Genomic DNA, 22,223 nt, shown 5'->3' with positions numbered 1-22,223 from the left:
TCAGTCTGATTCTCTCTCTCGGCCAGTCACATTCTCTCTGTCAGTCTGATTCCCTCTCTCACACACTCTCTTTGTCAGTCACATTATTTCTGTCTCACACTCTGTCTCTCTCACATACTCTGTCAGTCTGATTCTCTCTCTCTCTGTCTCACACACTCTCTGTCAGTCTGATTCTCTCTCTCTGTCTCATACTCTCTCTCTGTCTCACACATTCTCTCTGTCAGTCTGATTCCCTCTCTCACACTCTCTCTTTGTCAGTCACATTATTTCTGTCTCTATCAGTCGCATTCTCTCTGTCTCTGTGGTCTCTCAGTATCTTCCTCTCTCAGTGGCTCTTTCTGTTTGTGCTGTCTAACAAACTCTCCACCCCTCTCTGCCAGTATCACTTCTCTGTAGATCTGACCACTGGCAGATCCCTTTCTGGGCTAGAGAGAGTCAAGTGTATGAGAGAGGGGGAGGGAGATACACAGAAAGTGGGAGAATTACACAGATAGAGAAACAGAGAACGAATGAGGAGTGCAGTCACTGAAGAGAGAGGGAAAAGATACTAAGGAGTTAAGAAGTTCAGAGAGAGAGAGAGTGTGTGCAGAAGAATTAGACAGTGAGTAAGTACTTCGAGGATGAGACATACATAGAAGGACTGAGAGGACGAGACATACAAAGAAGGACTGAGAGGTTGAAACATACAGAAAATGACTGAGAGGGTGAGACATACAGAGAAGGACTGAGAGGGTGAGACATACAGAGAAGGACTGAGAGGGTGAGACATACTGAGAAGGACTGAGAGGGTGAGACATACAGAGAAGGACAGAGGATGAGAAGGACTGAGAGGGTGAGACATACAGAGAAGGACAGAGGATGAGAAGGACTGAGAGGGTGAGACATACAGAGAAGGACAGAGGATGAGAAGGACTGAGAGGGTGAGACATACAGAGAAGGACTGAGAGGGTGAGACACACAGAGAAGGACTGAGAGGGTGAGACATACAGAGAAGGACTGATAGGGTGAGACATACAGAGAAGGACTGATAGGGTGAGACATACAGAGAAGGACTGAGAGGGTGAGACATACAGAGAAGGACTGAGTGGGTGAGACATACAGAAAAGGACTAAAAGGGTGAGACATACAGAGAAGGACTGAGAGGGTGAGACATACAGAGAAGGACTGAGAGGGTGAGACATACAGAGAAGGACTGAGAGGGTGAGACATACAGAGAAGGACTGAGAGGGTGAGACATACAGAGAAGGACTAAAAGGGTGAGACATACAGAGAAGGACTGATAGGGTGAGACATACAGAGAAAGACAGAGGGTGAGTGATACAGAGAAGGACTGAGAGGGTGAGACATACAGAGAAGGACTGAGAGGGTGAGAAGGACTGAGAGGGTGAGACATACAGAGAAGGACTGAGAGGGTGAGACACTGAGAAGGACAGAGGATGAGACATACTGAGAAGGACTGAGAGGGTGAGACATACAGAGAAGGACTGAGAGGGTGAGACATACAGAGAAGGACTGAGAGGGTGAGACATACAGAGAAGGACTGAGAGGGTGAGACATACAGAGAAGGACTGAGAGGGTGAGACATACAGAGAAGGACTGAGAGGGTGAGACATACAGAGAAGGACTGAAAAGGGTGAGACATACTGAGAAGGACTGAAAAAGGTGAGACATACTGAGAAGGACTGAAAAAGGTGAGACATACTGAGAAGGACTGAAAAAGGTGAGACATACTGAGAAGGACTGAAAAAGGTGAGACATACTGAGAAGGACTGAAAAAGGTGAGACATACTGAGAAGGACTGAGAGGGTGAGACATACTGAGAAGGACTGAGAGAATGAGAAGGACTGAGAGGGTGAGACATACAGAGAAGGACTGAGAGGGTGAGACATACAGAGAAGGACAGAGGGTGAGACATACTGAGAAGGACTGAGAGGGTGAGACATACAGAGAAGGACTGAGAGGGTGAGACATACAGAGAAGGACTGAGAGGGTGAGACATACAGAGAAGGACTGAGAGGGTGAGACATACTGAGAAGGACTGAGAGGGAGAGACATACAGAGAAGGACTGAGAGGGTGAGACATACAGAGAAGGACTGAGAGGGTGAGACATACAGAGAAGGACTGAGAGGGTGAGACATACAGAGAAGGACTGAGAGGGTGAGACATACAGAGAAGGACTGAGAGGGTGAGACATACTGAGAAGGACTGAGAGGGTGAGACATACTGAGAAGGACTGAGAGGGTGAGACATACAGAGAAAGACTGAGAGGGTGAGACATACAGAGAAGGACTGAGAGGGTGAGACATACAGAGAAGGACTGAGAGGGTGAGACATACAGAGAAGGACTGAGAGGGTGAGACATACTGAGAAGGACTGAGAGGGTGAGACATACAGAGAAAGACTGAGAGGGTGAGACATACTGAGAAGGACTGAGAGGGTGAGAAGGACTGAGAGGGTGAGACATACAGAGAAGGACTGAGAGGGTGAGACATACAGAGAAGGACTGAGAGGGTGAGACATACTGAGAAGGACTGAGAGGGTGAGACATACTGAGAAGGACTGAGAATAATCCATAGAAGGACTAGAGGGGGATAAAACAGGGAGACTAGAGATGCAGATGCTTCTTCCTCCTCTCAGGTGACTCTTACCCCCCAGGTTGACCCCCCACTGAAGTGACACAACTTACATCATGTTTGTATCCTGTGAGAATGCCACTCGTGTACACCAGGACGGTAACCCTGCAGTCAGCACCCTGATGTTTGCGGCCGGTGTAGTGGGTAACCTGCTGGCACTGGGCATCCTTGGGGTGCACCGGCGAGAGAGAAGAGCCAGAGCATCACCATTCTGCATCCTAGTGACCGGCCTGGCTGTCACCGACTTGTTGGGCACCTGTGTGCTGAGCCCTGCAGTCTTTGTTTCTTATGCCCAGCGGGCATCGCTCCTAGCTTTGGGCTCAGAACCACTTTGCCACCTCTTTGCCTTTGCCATGACTTTCTTCAATTTGGCTTCCATGATGTTGCTCTTCTGTATGGCACTAGAGAGATGCCTGGCGCTTAGTCATCCATATGCCTATGCCAAGCATGGTGGAGGGCACAGGCTTGCCCGGGCTGCCATCCCTTCCTCCTATGTGTTAGGGGCCCTGTTATGCGCTCTACCTTTGGTCGGTGTGGGAGAGCACAAGCAGTTTTGTCCTGGGACCTGGTGTTTTATTCGGATGGTAATACCCACAGGTGGGTCAGCGGCTGCCTTGGCTTTTTCGCTACTCTATGCCATCCTGACTGGACTACTGATTCTGGCCATCCTGATCTGTAATGCCTCGGTGACTGCCAGTCTATGCCGCATGAGGAAGGGGCAGAAGGCGCGGAGAGGGTCCATGCGCAGGGGTGGAGCACGAGGCTGGCTCTTGGGGGGTGGAGAAGAGGAGGTGGAACATCTCATATTGCTGGTGTCGATGACGGTTATCTTCATGGTGTGCACCGTACCGCTAACTGTAAGTGCCAAGGAAGAGGGGCACTGTAAGGGCAGGGGGTGGATGGAAGAAGGCCTGGTACTGTGTGTATGGGGGTATGGAAGTGGCAGGGAGGGTGTGTCTGTGTAAGACAGAGGCTGGCACTTGGTCTGGATATGTACAGGGTTTCCTAGCCGTGTGTGTGTGTGTGTGTGTGTATAGGGAGGCGGACAGGTTTGAGAATAGCACTGTGTGAGGGGGAAGCTGGTATCATGAATTAATGTTTGTGAGGAGGCTGGCACTGTGTGTGTGTGAGGAGGCTGGCACTGTGTGTGTGTGTGAAGAGGCTGGCACTGTGTGTGTGTGAGGAGGCTGGCACTGTGTGTGTGTGAGGAGGCTGGCACTGTGTGTGTGTGAGGAGGCTGGCACTGTGTGTGTGTGAGGAGGCTGGCACTGTGTGTGTGTGAGGAGGCTGGCACTGTGTGTGTGTGAGGAGGCTGGCACTGTGTGTGTGTGAGGAGGCTGGCACTGTGTGTTTAGAGGAGGCTGGCACCGTGTGTGTGTAGAGGAGGCTGGCACCGTGTGTGTGTGAGGAGGCTGGCACCGTGTGTGTGTGAGGAGGCTGGCACTGTGTGTGAGGAGGCTGGCACTGTGTGTGAGGAGGCTGGCACCGTGTGTGAGGAGGCTGGCACCGTGTGTGAGGAGGCTGGCACCGTGTGTGAGGAGGCTGGCACCGTGTGTGTGTAGGGGAGACTGGCACCGTGTGTGTGTAGGGGAGGCTGGCACCGTGTGTGTGTAGGGGAGGCTGGCACTGTGTGTGTGTAGGGAAGGCTGGCACTGTGTGTGTGTGAGGAGGCTGGTACTGTGTGTGTGTGTGTGTGTGTGTGTGTGAAGAGGCTGGCACTGTGTGTGTGTGTGTGAAGAGGCTGGCACTGTGTGTGTGTGAGGAGGCTGGCACTGTGTGTGTGTGTGTGTGAAGAGGCTGGCACTGTGTGTGTGTGTGTGTGTGTGTGAAGAGGCTGGCACTGTGTGTGTGTGTGTGTGTGTGTGAAGAGGCTGGCACTGTGTGTGTGTGAGGAGGCTGGCACTGTGTGTGTGTGAGGAGGCTGGCACTGTGTGTGTGTGAGGAGGCTGGCACTGTGTATTTAGAGGAGGCTGGCACTGTGTGTTTGTGAGGAGGCTGGCACTGTGTGTGTGTGAGGAGGCTGGCACTGTGTGTGTGTGAGGAGGCTGGCACTGTGTATTTAGAGGAGGCTGGCACTGTGTGTTTGTGAGGAGGCTGGCACCGTGTGTGTGTGAGGAGGCTGGCACCGTGTGTGAGGAGGCTGGCACCGTGTGTGAGGAGGCTGGCACCGTGTGTGAGGAGGCTGGCACCGTGTGTGTGTAGGGGAGGCTGGCACCGTGTGTGTGTAGGGGAGGCTGGCACCGTGTGTGTGTAGGGGAGGCTGGCACCGTGTGTGTGTAGGGGAGGCTGGCACCGTGTGTGTGTAGGGGAGGCTGGCACCGTGTGTGTGTAGGGGAGGCTGGCACTGTGTGTGTGTGAGGAGGCTGGCACTGTGCGTGTGTGAGGAGGCTGGCACTGTGCGTGTGTGAGGAGGCTGGCACTGTGTGTGAGGAGGCTGGCACTGTGTGTAGGGGAGGTTGGCACTGTGTGTGTAGGGGAGGTTGGCACTGTGTGTGTAGGGGAGGCTGGCACTGTGTGTGTAGGGGAGGAGGCTGGCACTGTGTGTGTGAGGAGGCTGGCACTGTGTGTGTGAGGAGGCTGGCACTGTGTGTGTGTGAGAAGGCTGGCACTGTGTGTGTGTGAGGAGGCTGGCACTGTGTGTGTGTGAGGAGGCTGGCACTGTGTGTGTGTGAGGAGGCTGGCACTGTGTGTGTGTGAGGAGGCTGGCACTGTGTGTGTGTGAGGAGGCTGGCACTGTGTGTGTGTGAGGGGGAAGCTGGTATTGTGAATACATGTTTTTGAGGAGGTTGGCACTGCGTGTCTAGGGCAGGTTAGAAATAGTGTGGGTGAGGGAGATCTCGGTATTCTTTGGCATCATGTGTGTTTTGGAGAGGATGAGGGTTGACGTAGCTTTAAATGCTGATACTGTGTCTGATGGGGAGGCTCTCTCTATGCGTGTGAGTGATTGTTAATGGAGGCTGGCACTGTGTGTTTATATATGTGTGAAGGGGATAGGCGATAGCTCTGTCTGTGTATGTAAAGCTAGCACTGTGTGTGTGTAGGGAGTCTTGTATTTTGTGTATGGGGACTTTGGCACTGTGTGTTCTTTTTGTAGAGGAGGCCGGTACTGTGTGTTTGGGGGAAGCCGACACTGTGTTTATATATAGCTGTGTAGGGGAGGCTGGCACTGTGTATGTGTAGGGGAGGCTGCACTGTGTGTGTGTGTGTGTAGGGGAGGCTGGCACTGTGTGTGTGTAGAGGAGGCTGGCACTGTGTGTGTAGGGGAGGCTGGCACTGTGTGTGTAGGGGAGGCTGGCACTGTGTGTGTAGGGGAGGCTGGCACTGTGTGTGTAGGGGAGGCTGGCACTGTGTGTGTAGGGGAGGCTGGCACTGTGTGTGTAGGGGAGGCTGGCACTGTGTGTGTAGGGGATGCTGGCACTGTGTGTGTAGGGGATGCTGGCACTGTGTGTGTAGGGGATGCTGGCACTGTGTGTGTGTAGGGGAGGCTGGCACTCTGTGTGTGTAGGGGAGGCTGGCACTGTGTGTGTGTAGGGAAGGCTGGCACTGTGTGTGTGTAGGGGAGGCTGGCACTGTGTGTGTGTAGGGGAGGCTGGCACTGTGTGTGTAAGGGAGGCTGGCACTGTGTGTGTGTAGAGGAGGCTGGCACTGTGTGTAGGGGAGGCTGGCACTGTGTGTTGGAGGCTGGAACTGTGTGTGTGGGAGGAGGCTGGAACTGTGTGTGTCGGAGGAGGCTGGAACTGTGTGTGTCGGAGGAGGCTGGAACTGTGTGTGTCGGAGGAGGCTGGAACTGTGTGTGTGTCGGAGGAGGCTGGACTGTGTGTGTGTGTCGGAGGAGGCTGGACTGTGTGTGTAGGGGAGGCTGGCAATGTTTGTGTGTGTAGGGGAGGCTGGCACTGTTTGTGTGTGTAGGGGAGGCTGGCACTGTGTGTGTAGGGGAGGCTGGCACTGTTTGTGTGTGTAGGGGAGGCTGGCACTGTTTGTGTGTGTAGGGGAGGCTGGCACTGTGTCTGTAGAGGATGCTGGCACTGTGTCTGTAGGCGAGGCTGGCACTGTGTGTATGTAGGGGAGGCTGGCACTGTGTGTAGGGGAGGCTGGCACTGTGTGTAGGGGAGGCTGGCACTGTGTGTGTAGGGGAGGCTGGCACTGTGTGTGTAGGGGAGGCTGGCACTGTTTGTGTGTAGGGGAGGCTGGCACTGTGTGTGTAGGGGAGGCTGGCACTGTGTGTGTAGGGGAGGGTCAGACTGTTTGTGTGTAGGGGAGGCTGGCACTGTTTGTGTGTAGGGGAGGGTCACACTGTGTGTGTAGGGGAGGCTGGCACTGTGTGTGTAGAGGAGGCTGACAATGTGTGTGTAGGGGAGGCTGGCACTGTGTGTGTAGGGGAGGCTGGCACTGTGTGTGTAGGGGAGGCTGGCACTGTGTGTGTAGGGGAGGCTGGCACTGTGTGTGTAGAGGAGGCTGGCACTGTGTGTGTGTAGAGGAGGCTGGCACTGTGTGTAGGGGAGGCTGGCACTGTGTGTTGGAGGCTGGAACTGTGTGTGTGGGAGGAGGCTGGAACTGTGTGTGTCGGAGGAGGCTGGAACTGTGTGTGTCGGAGGAGGCTGGAACTGTGTGTGTCGGAGGAGGCTGGAACTGTGTGTGTGTCGGAGGAGGCTGGACTGTGTGTGTGTGTCGGAGGAGGCTGGACTGTGTGTGTGTGTCGGAGGAGGCTGGACTGTGTGTGTAGGGGAGGCTGGCAATGTTTGTGTGTGTAGGGGAGGCTGGCACTGTTTGTGTGTGTAGGGGAGGCTGGCACTGTGTGTGTAGGGGAGGCTGGCACTGTGTGTGTGTGTAGGGGAGGCTGGCACTGTTTGTGTGTGTAGGGGAGGCTGGCACTGTGTCTGTAGAGGATGCTGGCACTGTGTCTGTAGGCGAGGCTGGCACTGTGTGTATGTAGGGGAGGCTGGCACTGTGTGTAGGGGAGGCTGGCACTGTGTGTAGGGGAGGCTGGCACTGTGTGTGTAGGGGAGGCTGGCACTGTGTGTGTAGGGGAGGCTGGCACTGTGTGTGTACAGGAGGCTGGCACTGTGTGTGTAGAGGAGGCTGGCACTGTGTGTGTAGAGGAGGCTGGCACTGTGTGTGTAGAGGAGGCTGGCACTGTGTGTGTAGGGGAGGCTGGCACTGTGTGTGTAGGGGATGCTGGCACTGTGTGTAGGGGAGGCTGGCACTGTGTGTGTAGGGGAGGCTGGCACTGTGTGTGTGTAGGGGAGGCTGGCACTGTGTTTGTGTAGGGGAGGCTGGCACTGTGTGTAGGGGAGGCTGGCACTGTGTGTAGGGGAGGAGGCTGGAACTGTGTGTGTGGGAGGAGGCTGGAACTGTGTGTGTCGGAGGAGGCTGGAACTGTGTGTGTCGGAGGAGGCTGGAACTGTGTGTGTGTTTAGGGGAGGCTGGCAATGTTTGTGTGTGTAGGGGAGGCTGGCAATGTTTGTGTGTGTAGGGGAGGCTGGCACTGTTTGTGTGTGTAGGGGAGGCTGGCACTGTTTGTGTGTGTAGGGGAGGCTGGCACTGTTTGTGTGTGTAGGGGAGGCTGGCACTGTTTGTGTGTGTAGGGGAGGCTGGCACTGTTTTTGTATGTAGGGGAGGCTGGCACTGTGTCTGTAGAGGATGCTGGCACTGTGTCTGTAGGCGAGGCTGGCACTGTGTCTGTAGGCGAGGCTGGCACTGTGTGTATGTAGGGGAGGCTGGCACTGTGTGTATGTAGGGGAGGCTGGCACTGTGTGTGTAGGGGAGGCTGGCACTGTTTGTGTAGGGGAGGCTGGCACTGTTTGTGTGTAGGGGAGGGTCACACTGTGTGTGTAGGGGAGGGTCACACTGTGTGTGTAGGGGAGGCTGGCACTGTGTGTGTAGGGGAGGCTGGCACTGTGTGTGTAGAGGAGGCTGACAATGTGTGTGTAGGGGAGGCTGGCACTGTGTGTGTAGGGGAGGCTGGCACTGTGTGTGTAGGGGAGGCTGGCACTGTGTGTGTAGGGGAGGCTGGCACTGTGTGTGTAGGGGAGGCTGGCACTGTGTGTGTAGGGGAGGCTGGCACTGTGTGTGTGTAGGGGAGGCTGGCACTGTGTGTGTGTAGGGGAGGCTGGCACTGTGTGTGTAGGGGAGGCTGGCACTGTGTGTGTAGGGGAGGCTGGCACTGTGTGTGTGTAGGGGAGGCTGGCACTGTGTGTGTGTAGGGGAGGTGGCACTGTGTGTGTAGGGGAGGTGGCACTGTGTGTGTAGGGGAGGTGGCACTGTGTGTGTAGGGGAGGGTGGCACTGTGTGTGTAGGGGAGGTGACACTGTGTGTAGGGGAGGCTGACACTGTGTGTAGGGGAGGCTGGCACTGTGTGTAGGGGAGGGTGGCACTGTGTGTGTAGGGGAGGTGACACTGTGTGTAGGGGAGGCTGGCACTGTGTGTAGGGGAGGCTGGCACTGTGTGTAGGGGAGGCTGGAACTGTGTGTAGGGGAGGCTGGAACTGTGTGTGTCGTAGGAGGCTGGACTGTGTGTGTGTGTAGGGGAGGCTGGCACTGTTTGTGTGTGTAGGGGAGGCTGGCACTGTTTGTGTGTGTAGGGGAGGCTGGCACTGTTTGTGTGTGTAGGGGAGGCTGGCACTGTTTGTGTGTGTAGGGGAGGCTGGCACTGTTTTTGTGTGTAGGGGAGGCTGGCACTGTGTGTAGGGGAGGCTGGCACTGTGTGTGTTGGAGGCTGGAACTGTGTGTGTGGGAGGAGGCTAGAACTGTGTGTGTCGGAGGAGGCTAGAACTGTGTGTGTCGGAGGAGGCTGGAACTGTGTGTGTCGGAGGAGGCTGGAACTGTGTGTGTCGGAGGAGGCTGGAACTGTGTGTGTCGGAGGAGGCTGGACTGTGTGTGTGTGTAGGGGAGGCTAGCAATGTTTGTGTGTGTAGGGGAGGCTGGCAATGTTTGTGTGTGTAGGGGAGGCTGGCACTGTTTGTGTGTGTAGGGGAGGCTGGCACTGTTTGTGTGTGTAGGGGAGGCTGGCACTGTTTGTGTGTGTAGGGGAGGCTGGCACTGTTTGTGTGTGTAGGGGAGGCTGGCACTGTTTTTGTATGTAGGGGAGGCTGGCACTGTGTCTGTAGAGGATGCTGGCACTGTGTCTGTAGGCGAGGCTGGCACTGTGTGTATGTAGGGGAGGCTGGCACTGTGTGTGTAGGGGAGGCTGACACTGTGTGTGTAGGGGAGGGTCGCACTGTTTGTGTGTAGGGGAGGCTGGCACTGTTTGTGTGTAGGGGAGGGTCACACTGTGTGTGTAGGGGAGGCTGGCACTGTGTGTGTAGGGGAGGCTGGCACTGTGTGTGTAGAAGAGGCTGACAATGTGTGTGTAGGGGAGGCTGGCACTGTGTGTGTAGGGGAGGCTGGCACTGTGTGTGTAGGGGAGGCTGGCACTGTGTGTGTAGGGGAGGCTGGCACTGTGTGTGTGTAGGGGAGGCTGGCACTGTGTGTGTAGGGGAGGCTGGCACTGTGTGTGTAGGGGAGGCTGGCACTGTTTGTGTGTAGGGGAGGGTCACACTGTGTGTAGGGGAGGCTGGCACTGTGTGTGTAGGGGAGGCTGGCACTGTGTGTGTAGGGGAGGCTGGCACTGTGTGTGTAGGGGAGGCTGGCACTGTGTGTGTAGGGGAGGCTGGCACTGTGTGTGTAGGGGAGGCTGGCACTGTGTGTGTAGGGGAGGCTGGCACTGTGTGTGTGTAGGGGAGGCTGGCACTGTGTGTGTGTAGGGGAGGCTGGCACTGTGTGTGTGTAGGGGAGGCTGGCACTGTGTGTGTGTAGGGGAGGCTGGCACTGTGTGTTTGTAGAGGAGGCAGGCCTGTGTGTAGGAGTAGAGGAGGCTGGCCAACGTGTGTGTAGAGGAGGCAGGCAACTGTCGTGTGTAGAGGAGGCAGGCTGGCACTGTGTGTGTGTAGGGAGGCTGGCACTGGCTCTGGTGTGTAGGGAGAGGCTGGCACTGTGTGTGTGTAGGGGAGGCTGCACTGTGTGTGTGTAGGGGAGGCTGGCCACTGTGTGTGCTGTAGGGAGGCTGGCACTGTGTGTGTATGGGGAGGCTGGCACTGACTGTGTGTAGGGCGAGGGCTGGCACTGTGTGTGTGTAGGCGGAGGGCTGGCACTTGGTGTGTGTGTAGGGGGAGGCTGGCAACTGATGTGTGTGTAGGCGAGGTCGGACAATGTGTGTGTGAGAGGGAGGCTGGCCCCGTGTGTGTGTGTAGAGGAGCGCTGGCACTGGTTTGTGTAAGAGGAGGCTGGCACTGTGTGTGTAGAGGAGGGCATGGGCACTGTGTGTTTAGAGGAGGCTGGCACTGTGTGTGTAGGGGAGGCTCGGCACTGTGTGTAGGGGAGGCTGGCACTGTGTGTGTAGGGGAGGCTGGCACTGTGTGTGTAGGGGAGGGCTGGCTGTGTGTGTAGGGGAGGCTGGCACTGTGTGTGTAGAGGAGGCTGGCACTGTGTGTGTAGAGGAGGCTGGCACTGTGTGTGTAGAGGAGGCTGGCACTGTGTGTGTAGGGGAGGCTGGCACTGTGTGTGTAGGGGAGGCTGGCACTGTGTGTGTGTAGGGGAGGCTGGCACTGTGTGTGTAGGGGAGGCTGGCACTGTGTGTGTGTAGGGGAGGCTGGCACTGTGTGTGTGTAGGGGAGGCTGGCACTTTGTGTGTGTAGGGGAGGCTGGCACTGTGTGTGTAGGGGAGGCTGGCACTGTGTGTGTAGGGGAGGCTGGCACTGTGTGTGTAGGGGAGGCTGGCACTGTGTGTGTAGGGGAGGCTGGCACTGTGTGTGTAGGGGAGGCTGGCACTGTGTGTGTAGGGGAGGCTGGCACTGTGTGTGTAGGGGAGGCTGGCACTGTGTGTGTAGGGGAGGCTGGCACTGTGTGTGTAGGGGAGGCTGGCACTGTGTGTGTAGGGGAGGCTGGCACTGTGTAGGGGAGGCTGGCACTGTGTGTGTAGGGGATGCTGGCACTGTGTGTGTAGGGGAGGCTGGCACTGTGTGTGTAAGGGGAGGCTGGCACTGTGTGTGTAAGGGGAGGCTGGCACTGTGTGTGTAGGGGAGGCTGGCACTGTGTGTGTAGGGGAGGCTGGCACTGTGTGTGTAGGGAGGCTGGCACTGTGTGTGTGTAGGGGAGGCTGGCATTGTGTGTGTGTAGGGGAGGCTGGCACTGTGTGTGTAGGGGAGGCTGGCACTGTGTGTGTAGGGGAGGCTGGCACTGTGTGTGTACGGGGAAGGCTGGCACTGTGTGTGTAGGGGAGGCTGGCACTGTGTGTGTAGGGGAGGCTGGCACTGTGTGTGTGTAGAGGAGGCTGGCACTGTGTGTGTGTGTGTAGGCGAGGCTGGCACTGTGTGTGTGTAGGGGAGGCTGGCACTGTGTGTGTAGGGGAGGCTGGCACTGTGTGTGTGTAGGGGAGGCTGGCACTGTGTGTGTGTAGGGGAGGCTGGCACTGTGTGTGTGTAGGGGAGGCTGGCACTGTGTGTTTGTAGGGGAGGCTGGCACTGTGTGTGTAGGGGAGGCTGGCACTGTGTGTGTAGGGGAGGCTGGCACTGTGTGTGTAGGGGAGGCTGGCACTGTGTGTGTGTAGGGGAGGCTGGCACTGTGTGTGTAGGGGAGGCTGGCACTGTGTGTGTGTAGGGGAGGCTGGCACTGTGTGTGTAGGGGAGGCTGGCACTGTGTGTGTGTAGGGGAGGCTGGCACTGTGTGTGTAGGGGAGGCTGGCACTGTGTGTGTAGGGGAGGCTGGCACTGTGTGTGTAGGGGAGGCTGGCACTGTGTGTGTAGGGGAGGCTGGCACTGTGTGTGTGTAGGGGAGGCTGGCACTGTGTGTGTAGGGGAGGCTGGCACTGTGTGTGTAGGGGAGGCTGGCACTGTGTGTGTAGGGAGGCTGGCACTGTGTGTGTAGGGGAGGCTGGCACTGTGTGTGTAGGGGAGGCTGGCACTGTGTGTGTAGGGGAGGCTGGCACTGTGTGTGTAGGGGAGGCTGGCACTGTGTGTGTGTAGGGGAGGCTGGCACTGTGTGTGTAGGGGAGGCTGGCACTGTGTGTGTAGGGGAGGCTGGCACTGTGTGTGTAGGGGAGGCTGGCACTGTGTGTGTAGGGGAGGCTGGCACTGTGTGTGTAGGGGAGGCTGGCACTGTGTGTGTAGGGGAGGCTGGCACTGTGTGTGTAGGGGAGGCTGGCACTGTGTGTGTAGGGGAGGCTGGCACTGTGTGTGTAAGGGGAGGCTGGCACTGTGTGTGTAGGGGAGGCTGGCACTGTGTGTGTAGGGGAGGCTGGCACTTGTGTGTGTGTGTAGGGGAGGCTGGCACTGTGTGTGTAGGGGAGGCTGGCACTGTGTGTGTAGGGGAGGCTGGCACTGTGTGTGTAGGGGAGGCTGGCACTGTGTGTGTAGGGGAGGCTGGCACTGTGTGTGTGTAGGGGAGGCTGGCACTGTGTGTGTAGGGGAGGCTGGCACTGTGTGTGTAGGGGAGGCTGGCACTGTGTGTGTAGGGGAGGCTGGCACTGTGTGTGTGTAGGGGAGGCTGGCACTGTGTGTGTAGGGGAGGCTGGCACTGTGTGTGTAGGGGAGGCTGGCACTGTGTGTGTAGGGGAGGCTGGCACTGTGTGTGTAGGGGAGGCTGGCACTGTGTGTGTAGGGGAGGCTGGCACTGTGTGTGTAGGGGAGGCTGGCACTGTGTGTGTGTAGGGGAGGCTGGCACTGTGTGTGTAGGGGAGGCTGGCACTGTGTGTGTGGGGGAGGCTGGCACTGTGTGTGTAGGGGAGGCTGGCACTGTGTGTGTAGGGGAGGCTGGCACTGTGTGTGTAGGGGAGGCTGGCACTGTGTGTGTAGGGGAGGCTGGCACTGTGTGTGTAGGGGAGGCTGGCACTGTGTGTGTAGGGGAGGCTGGCACTGTGTGTGTAGGGGAGGCTGGCACTGTGTAGGGGAGGCTGGCACTGTGTGTGTAAGGGGATGCTGGCACTGTGTGTGTAGGGGAGGCTGGCACTGTGTGTAAGGGGAGGCTGGCACTGTGTGTGTAAGGGGAGGCTGGCACTGTGTGTGTAGGGGAGGCTGCACTGTGTGTGTAGGGAGGCTGGCACTGTGTGTGTAGGGGAGGCTGGCACTGTGTGTGTGTAGGGGAGGCTGGCATTGTGTGTGTGTAGGGGAGGCTGGCACTGTGTGTAGGGGAGGCTGGCACTGTGTGTGTAGGGGAGGCTGGCACTGTTGTGTACGGGAGGCTGGCACTGTGTGTGTAGGGGAGGCTGGCACTGTGTGTGTGTAGGGGAGGCTGGCACTGTGTGTGTGTAGAGGAGGCTGGCACTGTTGTGTGTAGGGGAGGCTGGCACTAGTGTGTGTAGGGGAGGCTGGCACTGTGTGTGTAGGGAGCCTGGCACTGTGTGTGTGTGAGGGAGAGCCTGGCACTGTGTGTGTGTAGGGGAGGGCTGGCACTGTGTGTGTGTAGGGGAGGCTGGCACTGTGTGTGTAGGGGAGGCTGGCACTGTGTGTGTAGGGGAGGCTGGCACTGTGTGTGTAGGGGAGGCTGGCACTGTGTGTGTAGGGGAGGCTGGCACTGTGTGTGTGTCGGGGAGGCTGGCACTGTGTAGGGGAGGCTGGCAGTGTGTGTGTAGGGGAGGCTGGCACTGTGTGTGTAGGGGAGGCTGGCACTGTGTGTGTAGGGGAAGGCTGGCACTGTGTGTGTAGGGAGGCTGGCACTGTGAGTGTGTAGGGGAGGCTGGCACTGTGTGTGTAGGGGAGGCTGGCACTGTGTGTGTAGGGGAGGCTGGCACGTGTGTGTAGGGGAGGCTGGCACTGTGTGTGTTAGGGGAGGCTGGCACTGTGTGTGTAGGGGAGGCTGGCACTGTGTGTGTAGGGGAGGCTGGCACTGTTGGTGTAGGGGAGGCTGGCACTGTGTGTGTAGGGCGAGGCTGGCACTGTGTGTGTAGGGGAGGCTGGCACTGTGTGTGTAGGGGAGGCTGGCACTGTGTGTGTAGGGGAGGCTGGGCACTGTGTGTGTAGGGGAGGCTGGCACTGTGTGTGTAGGGGAGGCTGGCACTGTGTGTGTAGGGGAGGCTGGCACTGTGTGTGTAGGGGAGGCTGGCACTGTGTGTGTAGGGGAGGCTGGCACTGTGTGTGTGTAGGGGAGGCTGGCACTGTGTGTGTGTAGGGAGGCTGGCACTGTGTGTGTGTAGGGGAGGCTGGCACTGTGTGTGTGTAGGGGAGGCTGGCACTGTGTGTGTGTAGGGAGGCTGGACACTGTGTGTGTGTAGGGGGGCTGGCACTGTGTGTGTAGGGGAGGCTGGCACTGTGTGTGTAGGGGAGGCTGGCACTGTGTGTGTGTAGGGAGGCTGGCACTGTGTGTGTAGGGGAGGCTGGCACTGTGTGTGTAGGGAGGCTGGCACTGTGTGTATGGGGAGGCTGGCACTGTGTGTGTAGGGGAGGCTGGCACTGTGTGTGTAGGGGAGGCTGGCACTGTGTGTGTAGGGGAGGCTGGCACTGTGTGTGTAGGGGAGGCTGGCACTGTGTGTGTAGGGGAGGCTGGCACTGTGTGTGTAGGGGAGGCTGGCACTGTGTGTGTAGGGGAGGCTGGCACTGTGTGTGTAGGGGAGGCTGGCACTGTGTGTGTAGGGGAGGCTGGCACTGTGTGTGTAGGGGAGGCTGGCACTGTGTGTGTAGGGGAGGCTGGCACTGTGTGTGTGTAGGGGAGGCTGGCACTGTGTGTGTAGGGGAGGCTGGCACTGTGTGTGTAGGGGAGGCTGGCACTGTGTGTGTAGGGGAGGCTGGCACTGTGTGTGTGTAGGGGAGGCTGGCACTGTGTGTGTAGGGGAGGCTGGCACTGTGTGTGTTGGGAGGCTGGCACTGTGTGTGTAGGGGAGGCTGGCACTGTGTGTGTAGGGGAGGCTGGCACTGTGTGTGTGTAGGGGAGGCTGGCACTGTGTGTGTGTAGAGGAGGCTGGCACTGTGTGTGTGTAGGGGAGGCTGGCACTGTGTGTGTAGGGGAGGCTGGCACTGTGTGTGTAGGGGAGGCTGGCACTGTGTGTGTAGGGGAGGCTGGCACTGTGTGTGTGTAGGGGAGGCTGGCACTGTGTGTGTGTAGGGGAGGCTGGCACTGTGTGTGTGTAGGGGAGGCTGGCACTGTGTGTGTAGGGGAGGCTGGCACTGTGTGTGTAGGGGAGGGTGGCACTGTGTGTGTAGGGGAGGCTGGCACTGTGTGTGTGTAGGGGAGGCTGGCACTGTGTGTGTAGGGGAGGCTGGCATTGTGTGTGTGTAGGGGAGGCTGGCACTGTGTGTGTAGGGGAGGCTGGCACTGTGTGTGTAGGGGAGGCTGGCACTGTGTGTGTACGGGAGGCTGGCACTGTGTGTGTAGGGGAGGCTGGCACTGTGTGTGTAGGGGGAGGCTGGCACTGTGTGTGTAGGGGAGGCTGGCACTGTGTGTGTAGGGAGGCTGGCACTGTGTGTGTAGGGGAGGCTGGCACTGTGTGTGTAGGGGAGGCTGGCACTGTGTGTGTAGGGGAGGCTGGCACTGTGTGTGTAGGGGAGGCTGGCACTGTGTGTGTAGGGGATGCTGGCACTGTGTGTGTAGGGGAGGCTGGCACTGTGTGTGTAGGGGAGGCTGGCACTGTGTGTGTAGGGGAGGCTGGCACTGTGTGTGTAGGGGAGGCTGGCACTGTGTGTGTAGGGGAGGCTGGCACTGTGTGTGTAGGGGAGGCTGGGCACTGTGTGTGTAGGGGAGGCTGGCACTGTGTGTGTGTAGGGGAGGCTGGCACTGTGTGTGTAGGGGGAGGCTGGCACAGTGTGTGTAGGGGAGGCTGGCACTGTGTGTGTAGGGGAGGCTGGCACTGTGTGTGGTAGGGGAGGCTGGCACGTGTGTGTACGGGAGGCTGGCACTGTGTGTGTAGGGGAGGCTGGCACTGTGTGTGTGTAGGGGAGGCTGGCACTGTGTGTGTGTAGGGAGGAGGCTGGCACTGTGTGTGTAGGGGAGGCTGGCACTGTGTGTGTCGGGGAGGCTGGCACTGTGTGTGTAGGTGAGGCTGGCACTGTGTGTGTAGGGGAGGCTGGCACTTGGTGTGTAGGGGAGGCTGGCACTGTGTGTGGTAGGGAGGCTGGCACTGTGTGTGTAGGGGAGGCTGGCACTGTGTGTGTAGGGGGAGGCTGGCACTGTGTGTAGGGGAGGCTGGCACTGTGTGTGTAGGGGAGGCTGGCACTGTGTGTGTAGGGGAGGCTGGCACTGTGTGTGTAGGGGAGGCTGGCACTGTGTGTGTAGGGGAGGCTGGCCACTGTGTGTGTAGGGAGGCTGGCACTGTGTGTGTAGGGGAGGCTGGCACTGTGTGTGTACGGGAGGCTGGCACAGTGTGTGCAGGGGAGGCTGGCACTGTGTGTGTGTAGGGGAGGCTGGCACTGTGTGTGTAGGGGAGGCTGGCACTGTGTGTGTAGGGGAGGCTGGCACTGTGTAGGGGAGGCTGGCACTGTGTGTGTAGGGGAGGCTGGCACTGTGTGTGTAGGGGATGCTGGCACTGTGTGTGTAGGGGAGGCTGGCACTGTGTGTGTAAGGGGAGGCTGGCACTGTGTGTGTAAGGGGAGGCTGGCACTGTGTGTGTAGGGGAGGCTGGCACTGTGTGTGTAGGGGAGGCTGGCACTGTGTGTGTAGGGGAGGCTGGCACTGTGTGTGTAGGGGAGGCTGGCACTGTGTGTGTAGGGGAGGCTGGCACTGTGTGTGTGTAGTGGAGGATGGCAAAGTGTGTAGGGGAGCCTGGCACAGTGTGTGTAGTGGAGGATGGCACAGTGTGTGCAGGGGAGGCTGGCACTGTGTGTGTGTAGGGGAGGCTGGCACTGTGTGTGTAGAGGAGGCTGGCACTGTGTGTGTAGGGGAGGCTGGCACTGTGTGTGTAGGGGAGGCTGGCACTGTGTGTGTAGGGGAGGCTGGCACTGTGTGTAGGGGAGGCTGGCACTGTGTGTAGGGTAGGCTGGCACTGTGTGTAGGGTAGGCTGGCACTGTGTGTGTGTAGGGGAGGCTGGCACTGTGTGTGTGTAGGGGAGGCTGGCACTGTGTGTGTAGGGGAGGCTGGCACTGTGTGTGTAGGGGATGCTGGCACTGTGTGTAGGGGAGGCTGGCACTGTGTGTGTGTAGTGGAGGATGGCACAGTGTGTGTAGGGGAGAATGGCACAGTGTGTGTAGGGGAGGCTGGCACAGTGTGTGTAGGGGAGGCTGGCACTGTGTGTGTGTAGGGGAGGCTGGCACTGTGTGTGTAGGGGAGGCTGGCACTGTGTGTAGGGGAGGCTGGCACTGTGTGTAGGGGAGGCTGGCACTGTGTGTGTGTAGTGGAGGCTGGCGCTGTGTGTCTGTAGAGGAGGCTGGCACTGTGTGTGTGTAGAGGAGGCTGGCACTGTGTGTGTGTAGAGGAGGCTGGCACTGTGTGTGTGTAGGGGAGGCTGGCACTGTGTGTGTGTAGTGGAGGCTGGCACTGTGTGTGTGTAGAGGAGGCTGGCACTGTGTGTGTGTAGGGGAGGCTGGCACTGTGTGTGTGTAGGGGAGGCTGGCACTGTGTGTAGGGGAGGCTGGCACTGTGTGTGTAGGGGAGGCTGGCACTGTGTGTGTGTAGGGGAGGCTGGCACTGTGTGTGTGGGAGGAGGCTGGCACTGTGAGTGTGGGAGGAGGCTGGAACTGTGAGTGTGGGAGGAGGCTGGCACTGTGAGTGTGGGAGGAGGCTGGAACTGTGTGTGTAGAGGAGGCTGGCACTGTATGTAGGGGAGGCTGGCACTGTATGTAGGGGAGGCTGGCACTGTATGTAGGGGAGGCTGGCACTGTGTGTAGGGGAGGCTGGCACTGTGTGTGTAGGGGAGGCTGGCACTGTGTGTGTAGGGGAGGCTGGCACTGTGTGTGTAGGGGAGGCTGGCACTGTGTGTAGGGGAGGCTGGCACTGTGTGTAGGGGAGGCTGGCACTGTGTGTGTAGGGGAGGCTGGCACTGTGTGTGTAGGGGAGGCTGGCACTGTGTGTGTACGGGAGGCTGGCACTGTGTGTGTGTACGGGAGGCTGGCACTGTGTGTGTGTACGGGAGGCTGGCACTGTGTGTGTGTACGGGAGGCTGGCACTGTGTGTGTAGGGGAGGCTGGCACTGTGTGCGTGTAGGGGAGGCTGACACTGTGTAGGGGAGGCTGACACTGTGTAGGGGAGGCTGGCACTGTGTGTGTAGGGGAGGCTGGAACTGTGTGTGTGGGAGGAGGCTGGAACTGTGTGTGTCGGAGGAGGCTGGAACTGTGTGTAGGGGAGGCTGGCAATGTCTGTAGGGGAGGCTGGCACTGTTTGTGTGTGTAGGGGAGGCTGGCACTGTTTTTTTGTGTAGGGGAGGCTGGCACTGTTTGTGTGTGTAGGGGAGGCTGGCACTGTTTTTGTGTGTAGGGGAGGCTGGCACTGTTTTTGTGTGTAGGGGAGGCTGGCACTGTCTGTAGGGGAGGTGGCACTGTGTGTGTAGGGGAGGTGGCACTGTGTGTGTAGGGGAGGTGGCACTGTGTGTAGGGGAGGCTGGCACTGTGTGTGTAGGGGAGGCTGGCACTGTGTGTGTAGGGGAGGGTGGCACTGTGTGTGTAGGGGAAGCTGGCACTGTGTGTGTAGGGGAGGGTCGCACTGTGTGTGTAGGGGAGGGTCGCACTGTGTGTGTAGGGGAGGGTCGCACTGTGTGTGTAGGGGAGGTGACACTATGTGTAAGGGAGGGTGACACTGTGTGTAAGGGAGGGCGGCACTGTGTGTGTAGGGGAGGCTGGGACTGTGTGTGTGTAGGGGAGGCTGGGACTGTGTGTGTGTAGGGGAGGCTGGCACTGTGTGTGTGTAGGGGAGGCTGGCACTGTGTGTAAGGGAAGCTGGCACTGTGTGTGTGTGTAGGGGAGGCTGGCACTGTGTGTGTGTAGGGGAGGCTGGCACTGTGTGTGTGTGTAGGGGAAGCTGGCAGTGTGTGTGTGTAGGGGAAGCTGGCAGTGTGTGTGTGTAGGGGAAGCTGGCAGTGTGTGTGTGTAGGGGAAGCTGGCAGTGTGTGTGTGTGTAGGGGAAGCTGGCAGTGTGTGTGTGTGTAGGGGAAGCTGGCACTGTGTGTGTAGGGGAAGCTGGCACTGTGTGTGTAGGGGAAGCTGGCACTGTGTGTGTAGGGGAAGCTGGCACTGTGTGTGTAGGGGAGGCTGGCACTGTGTGTGTAGGGGAGGCTGGCACTGTGTGTGTAGGGGAGGCTGGCACTGTGTGTGTGTAGGGGAGGCTGGCACTGTGTGTGTGTAGGGGAGGGTGGCACTGTGTGTGTAGGGGAGGCTGGCACTGTGTGTGTAGGGGAGGCTGGCACTGTGTGTGTAGGGGAGGCTGGCACTGTGTGTGTAGGGGAGGCTGGCACTGTGTGTGTGTGTGAGAGACTGGCATTGCACCCTCATCTGGTCATTAGCAGCACTGATTCGGATAATTACATAGCCTGACACCATCACATTATACTGCAGAGCATTGCACCTGACTATCTCTCTCTGTCTCACAGCTCCGAGCATTCACGGGTGCTTTCTGGCAGGATGACGATGAGACAGGCGATTTGCTGGCATTCCGTTTCAGTGCCCTTAATCCTATCCTTGATCCCTGGATCTTCATCATTTTCCGTGGTTCTGTGTTCAGGAAGCTGCATTCTGTGCTCTGCAGGGGTTGTTCCAAAAGTCATGTGATCAAGTCAACTACAAACACCACCTCCCTGGAGCCAGGCAACACAGCACTCACTCGAGAGAGTGTCATTGGACCCTGACAGACCATAGGGTGATAGAAGAGACAGCATGAGATAGCTTTATCATAAAGAAAATGTGCTGTCTGATACAGAACAGAGGGGCCTGTGATACCTTATCCATTAAACAGACACCTTAGAAAGAGACAGCTGTCAATTACTGCAACAAAGGCAAATATTTCTCTGCACAAACACATCTGGTGCACGCTGCCTGCCAGAACAGAGACCCTTTTACTAAAGAGACAGCTCTGCTGGACAGTGGTTTCCGCCTGTGAACAGAGACTATTACACAGAGACAGCTCTGCTAGACAGAGTGGTCTCTAGGAGAGTGTTAAGAAAAAGAAAGAGACATGAACCTCATAGAGAACTTGCAAACAGAAAGAGACTGCTGTGTTACACATAGAGACAGATTATCCTAGAGAGACAATCTCATTGCTAATAGACAACTCAGGCACTGTATAGGCACTTTGTGAAGAATCCTTACTTTATTTACACTGAGACGGCCCAACCTAGAAGAGACTGTAGTGTTTGTGGCACAATAAAACTCATAAACAGAAATAAAAGAGAACTAATAAATCTATTTAATATATTACTGAATCCTGGTGTGATTTTACTTAGAGAGAGTTTTGGCTCCGCCTCCTAGCACTGATTTGCATACACTGGTCAGATGATGCCATATTTAGTATTGGCAGGTTTCCCAACACTGGATCTTTTGCTAAAGCGCCAAAACTAGATTTATTATTTGCATAAAAAATATTTTATTTCCTGTTTATATATCTGCAGACAGGAGGGCAATGTTAATATATACAGCCAGGAGATATAGTGTGTGTTTATCCCTCATTGTTACTATTCAGAGGGGAGTGTATTTATTTTAGTTCACCAAACTTGTGAGTGGGGACTGCGTCCTGCCTGCAGTGTGGTGAAGCAAGTCCTGTTTGCTGAGACAGAAAGAGAAAGCAAAAAATTAACAAAAGTATAATATTTGATGAAAATAAATAATAAACAGATAAATATGGTTGCCTGTTATCATAGGTATCCGGGGGGGGGGGGGGGGCAAGGAGGGACCCCCTTGGAATTTTCCACCAGGGTCAATCTCACTTTTGCAAGCACACAGCTAGATTTCTATTTTGCTTTTAATCTACTTGTGTGCCTGCAAGAGAGTGCCAGACTAAGCAGTGAGACCAGGCTGAGAGGTCAGTAAAGTCTAAGCAGTGAGACCAGGCTGAGAGGTCAGTAAAGTCTAAGCAGTGAGACCAGGCTGAGAGGTCAGTAAAGTCTAAGCAGTGAGACCAGGCTGAGAGGTCAGTAAAGTCTAAGTATTGAGACCAGACTATGAGGCCAGTAAAGTCAAAGCAGTCAGACCAGGCTGAGAGGTCAGTAAAGTCTAAGTAGTGAGACCAGGCTGAGAGGTTAGTAAAGTCTAAGCAGTAAGACCAGGCTGAGAGGTTAGTAAAGTATAAGCAGTAAGACCAGGCTGAGAGGTCAGTAAAGACTAAGCAGTGAGACCAGGCTGAGAGGTCAGTGAAGACTAAGCAGTGAGACCAGGCTGAGAGGTCAGTGAAGACTAAGCAGTGAGACCAGGCTGAGAGGTCAGTAAAGTCTAAGCAGTGAGACCAGGCTGAGAGGTCAGTAAAGACTAAGCAGTGAGACCAGGCTGAGAGGTCAGTGAAGACTAAGCAGTGAGACCAGGCTGAGAGGTTAGTAAAGTCTAAGCAGTGAGACCAGGCTGAGAGGTTAGTAAAGTCTAAGCAGTAAGACCAGGCTGAGAGGTTAGTAAAGTCTAAGCAGTAAGACCAGGCTGAGAGGTTAGTAAAGTCTAAGCAGTAAGACCAGGCTGAGAGGTTAGTAAAGTCTAAGCAGTGAGACCAGGCTGAGAGGTCAG

The 22,223-nt window shown here is 57.0% G+C and overlaps 1 protein-coding gene across 1 annotated transcript; it reads left to right on the top strand.

Annotated features, from left to right (window-relative positions):
* Positions 1 to 2,340: 2,340 nt before the first annotated feature.
* On the top strand, positions 2,341 to 20,938 carry PTGIR (prostaglandin I2 receptor). Its single transcript, XM_053689224.1, has 2 exons — positions 2,341 to 3,491; positions 20,111 to 20,938. The coding sequence occupies exons 1-2, from the start codon at positions 2,691 to 2,693 to the stop codon at positions 20,363 to 20,365; spliced, it is 1,056 nt and encodes a 351-aa protein (XP_053545199.1). The 5' UTR covers positions 2,341 to 2,690; the 3' UTR covers positions 20,366 to 20,938.
* The last annotated feature ends 1,285 nt before the right edge of the window (positions 20,939 to 22,223 follow it).

Source organism: Bombina bombina, chromosome 7 (genome assembly GCF_027579735.1).
Source record: "Bombina bombina isolate aBomBom1 chromosome 7, aBomBom1.pri, whole genome shotgun sequence".
NCBI lineage: Eukaryota > Metazoa > Chordata > Amphibia > Anura > Bombinatoridae > Bombina > Bombina bombina.
This window is presented reverse-complemented; position numbering and strand designations above follow the sequence as displayed.

Coding starts and splice junctions, on each gene's coding strand:
- PTGIR (XM_053689224.1), top strand. CDS start 2,691: ATGTTTGTATCCTGTGAGAATGCCACTCGTGTACACCAGGACGGTAAC. Junction 3,492..20,110: donor TGTGCACCGTACCGCTAACT/GTAAGTGCCAAG, acceptor TCTGTCTCACAG/CTCCGAGCATTCACGGGTGC.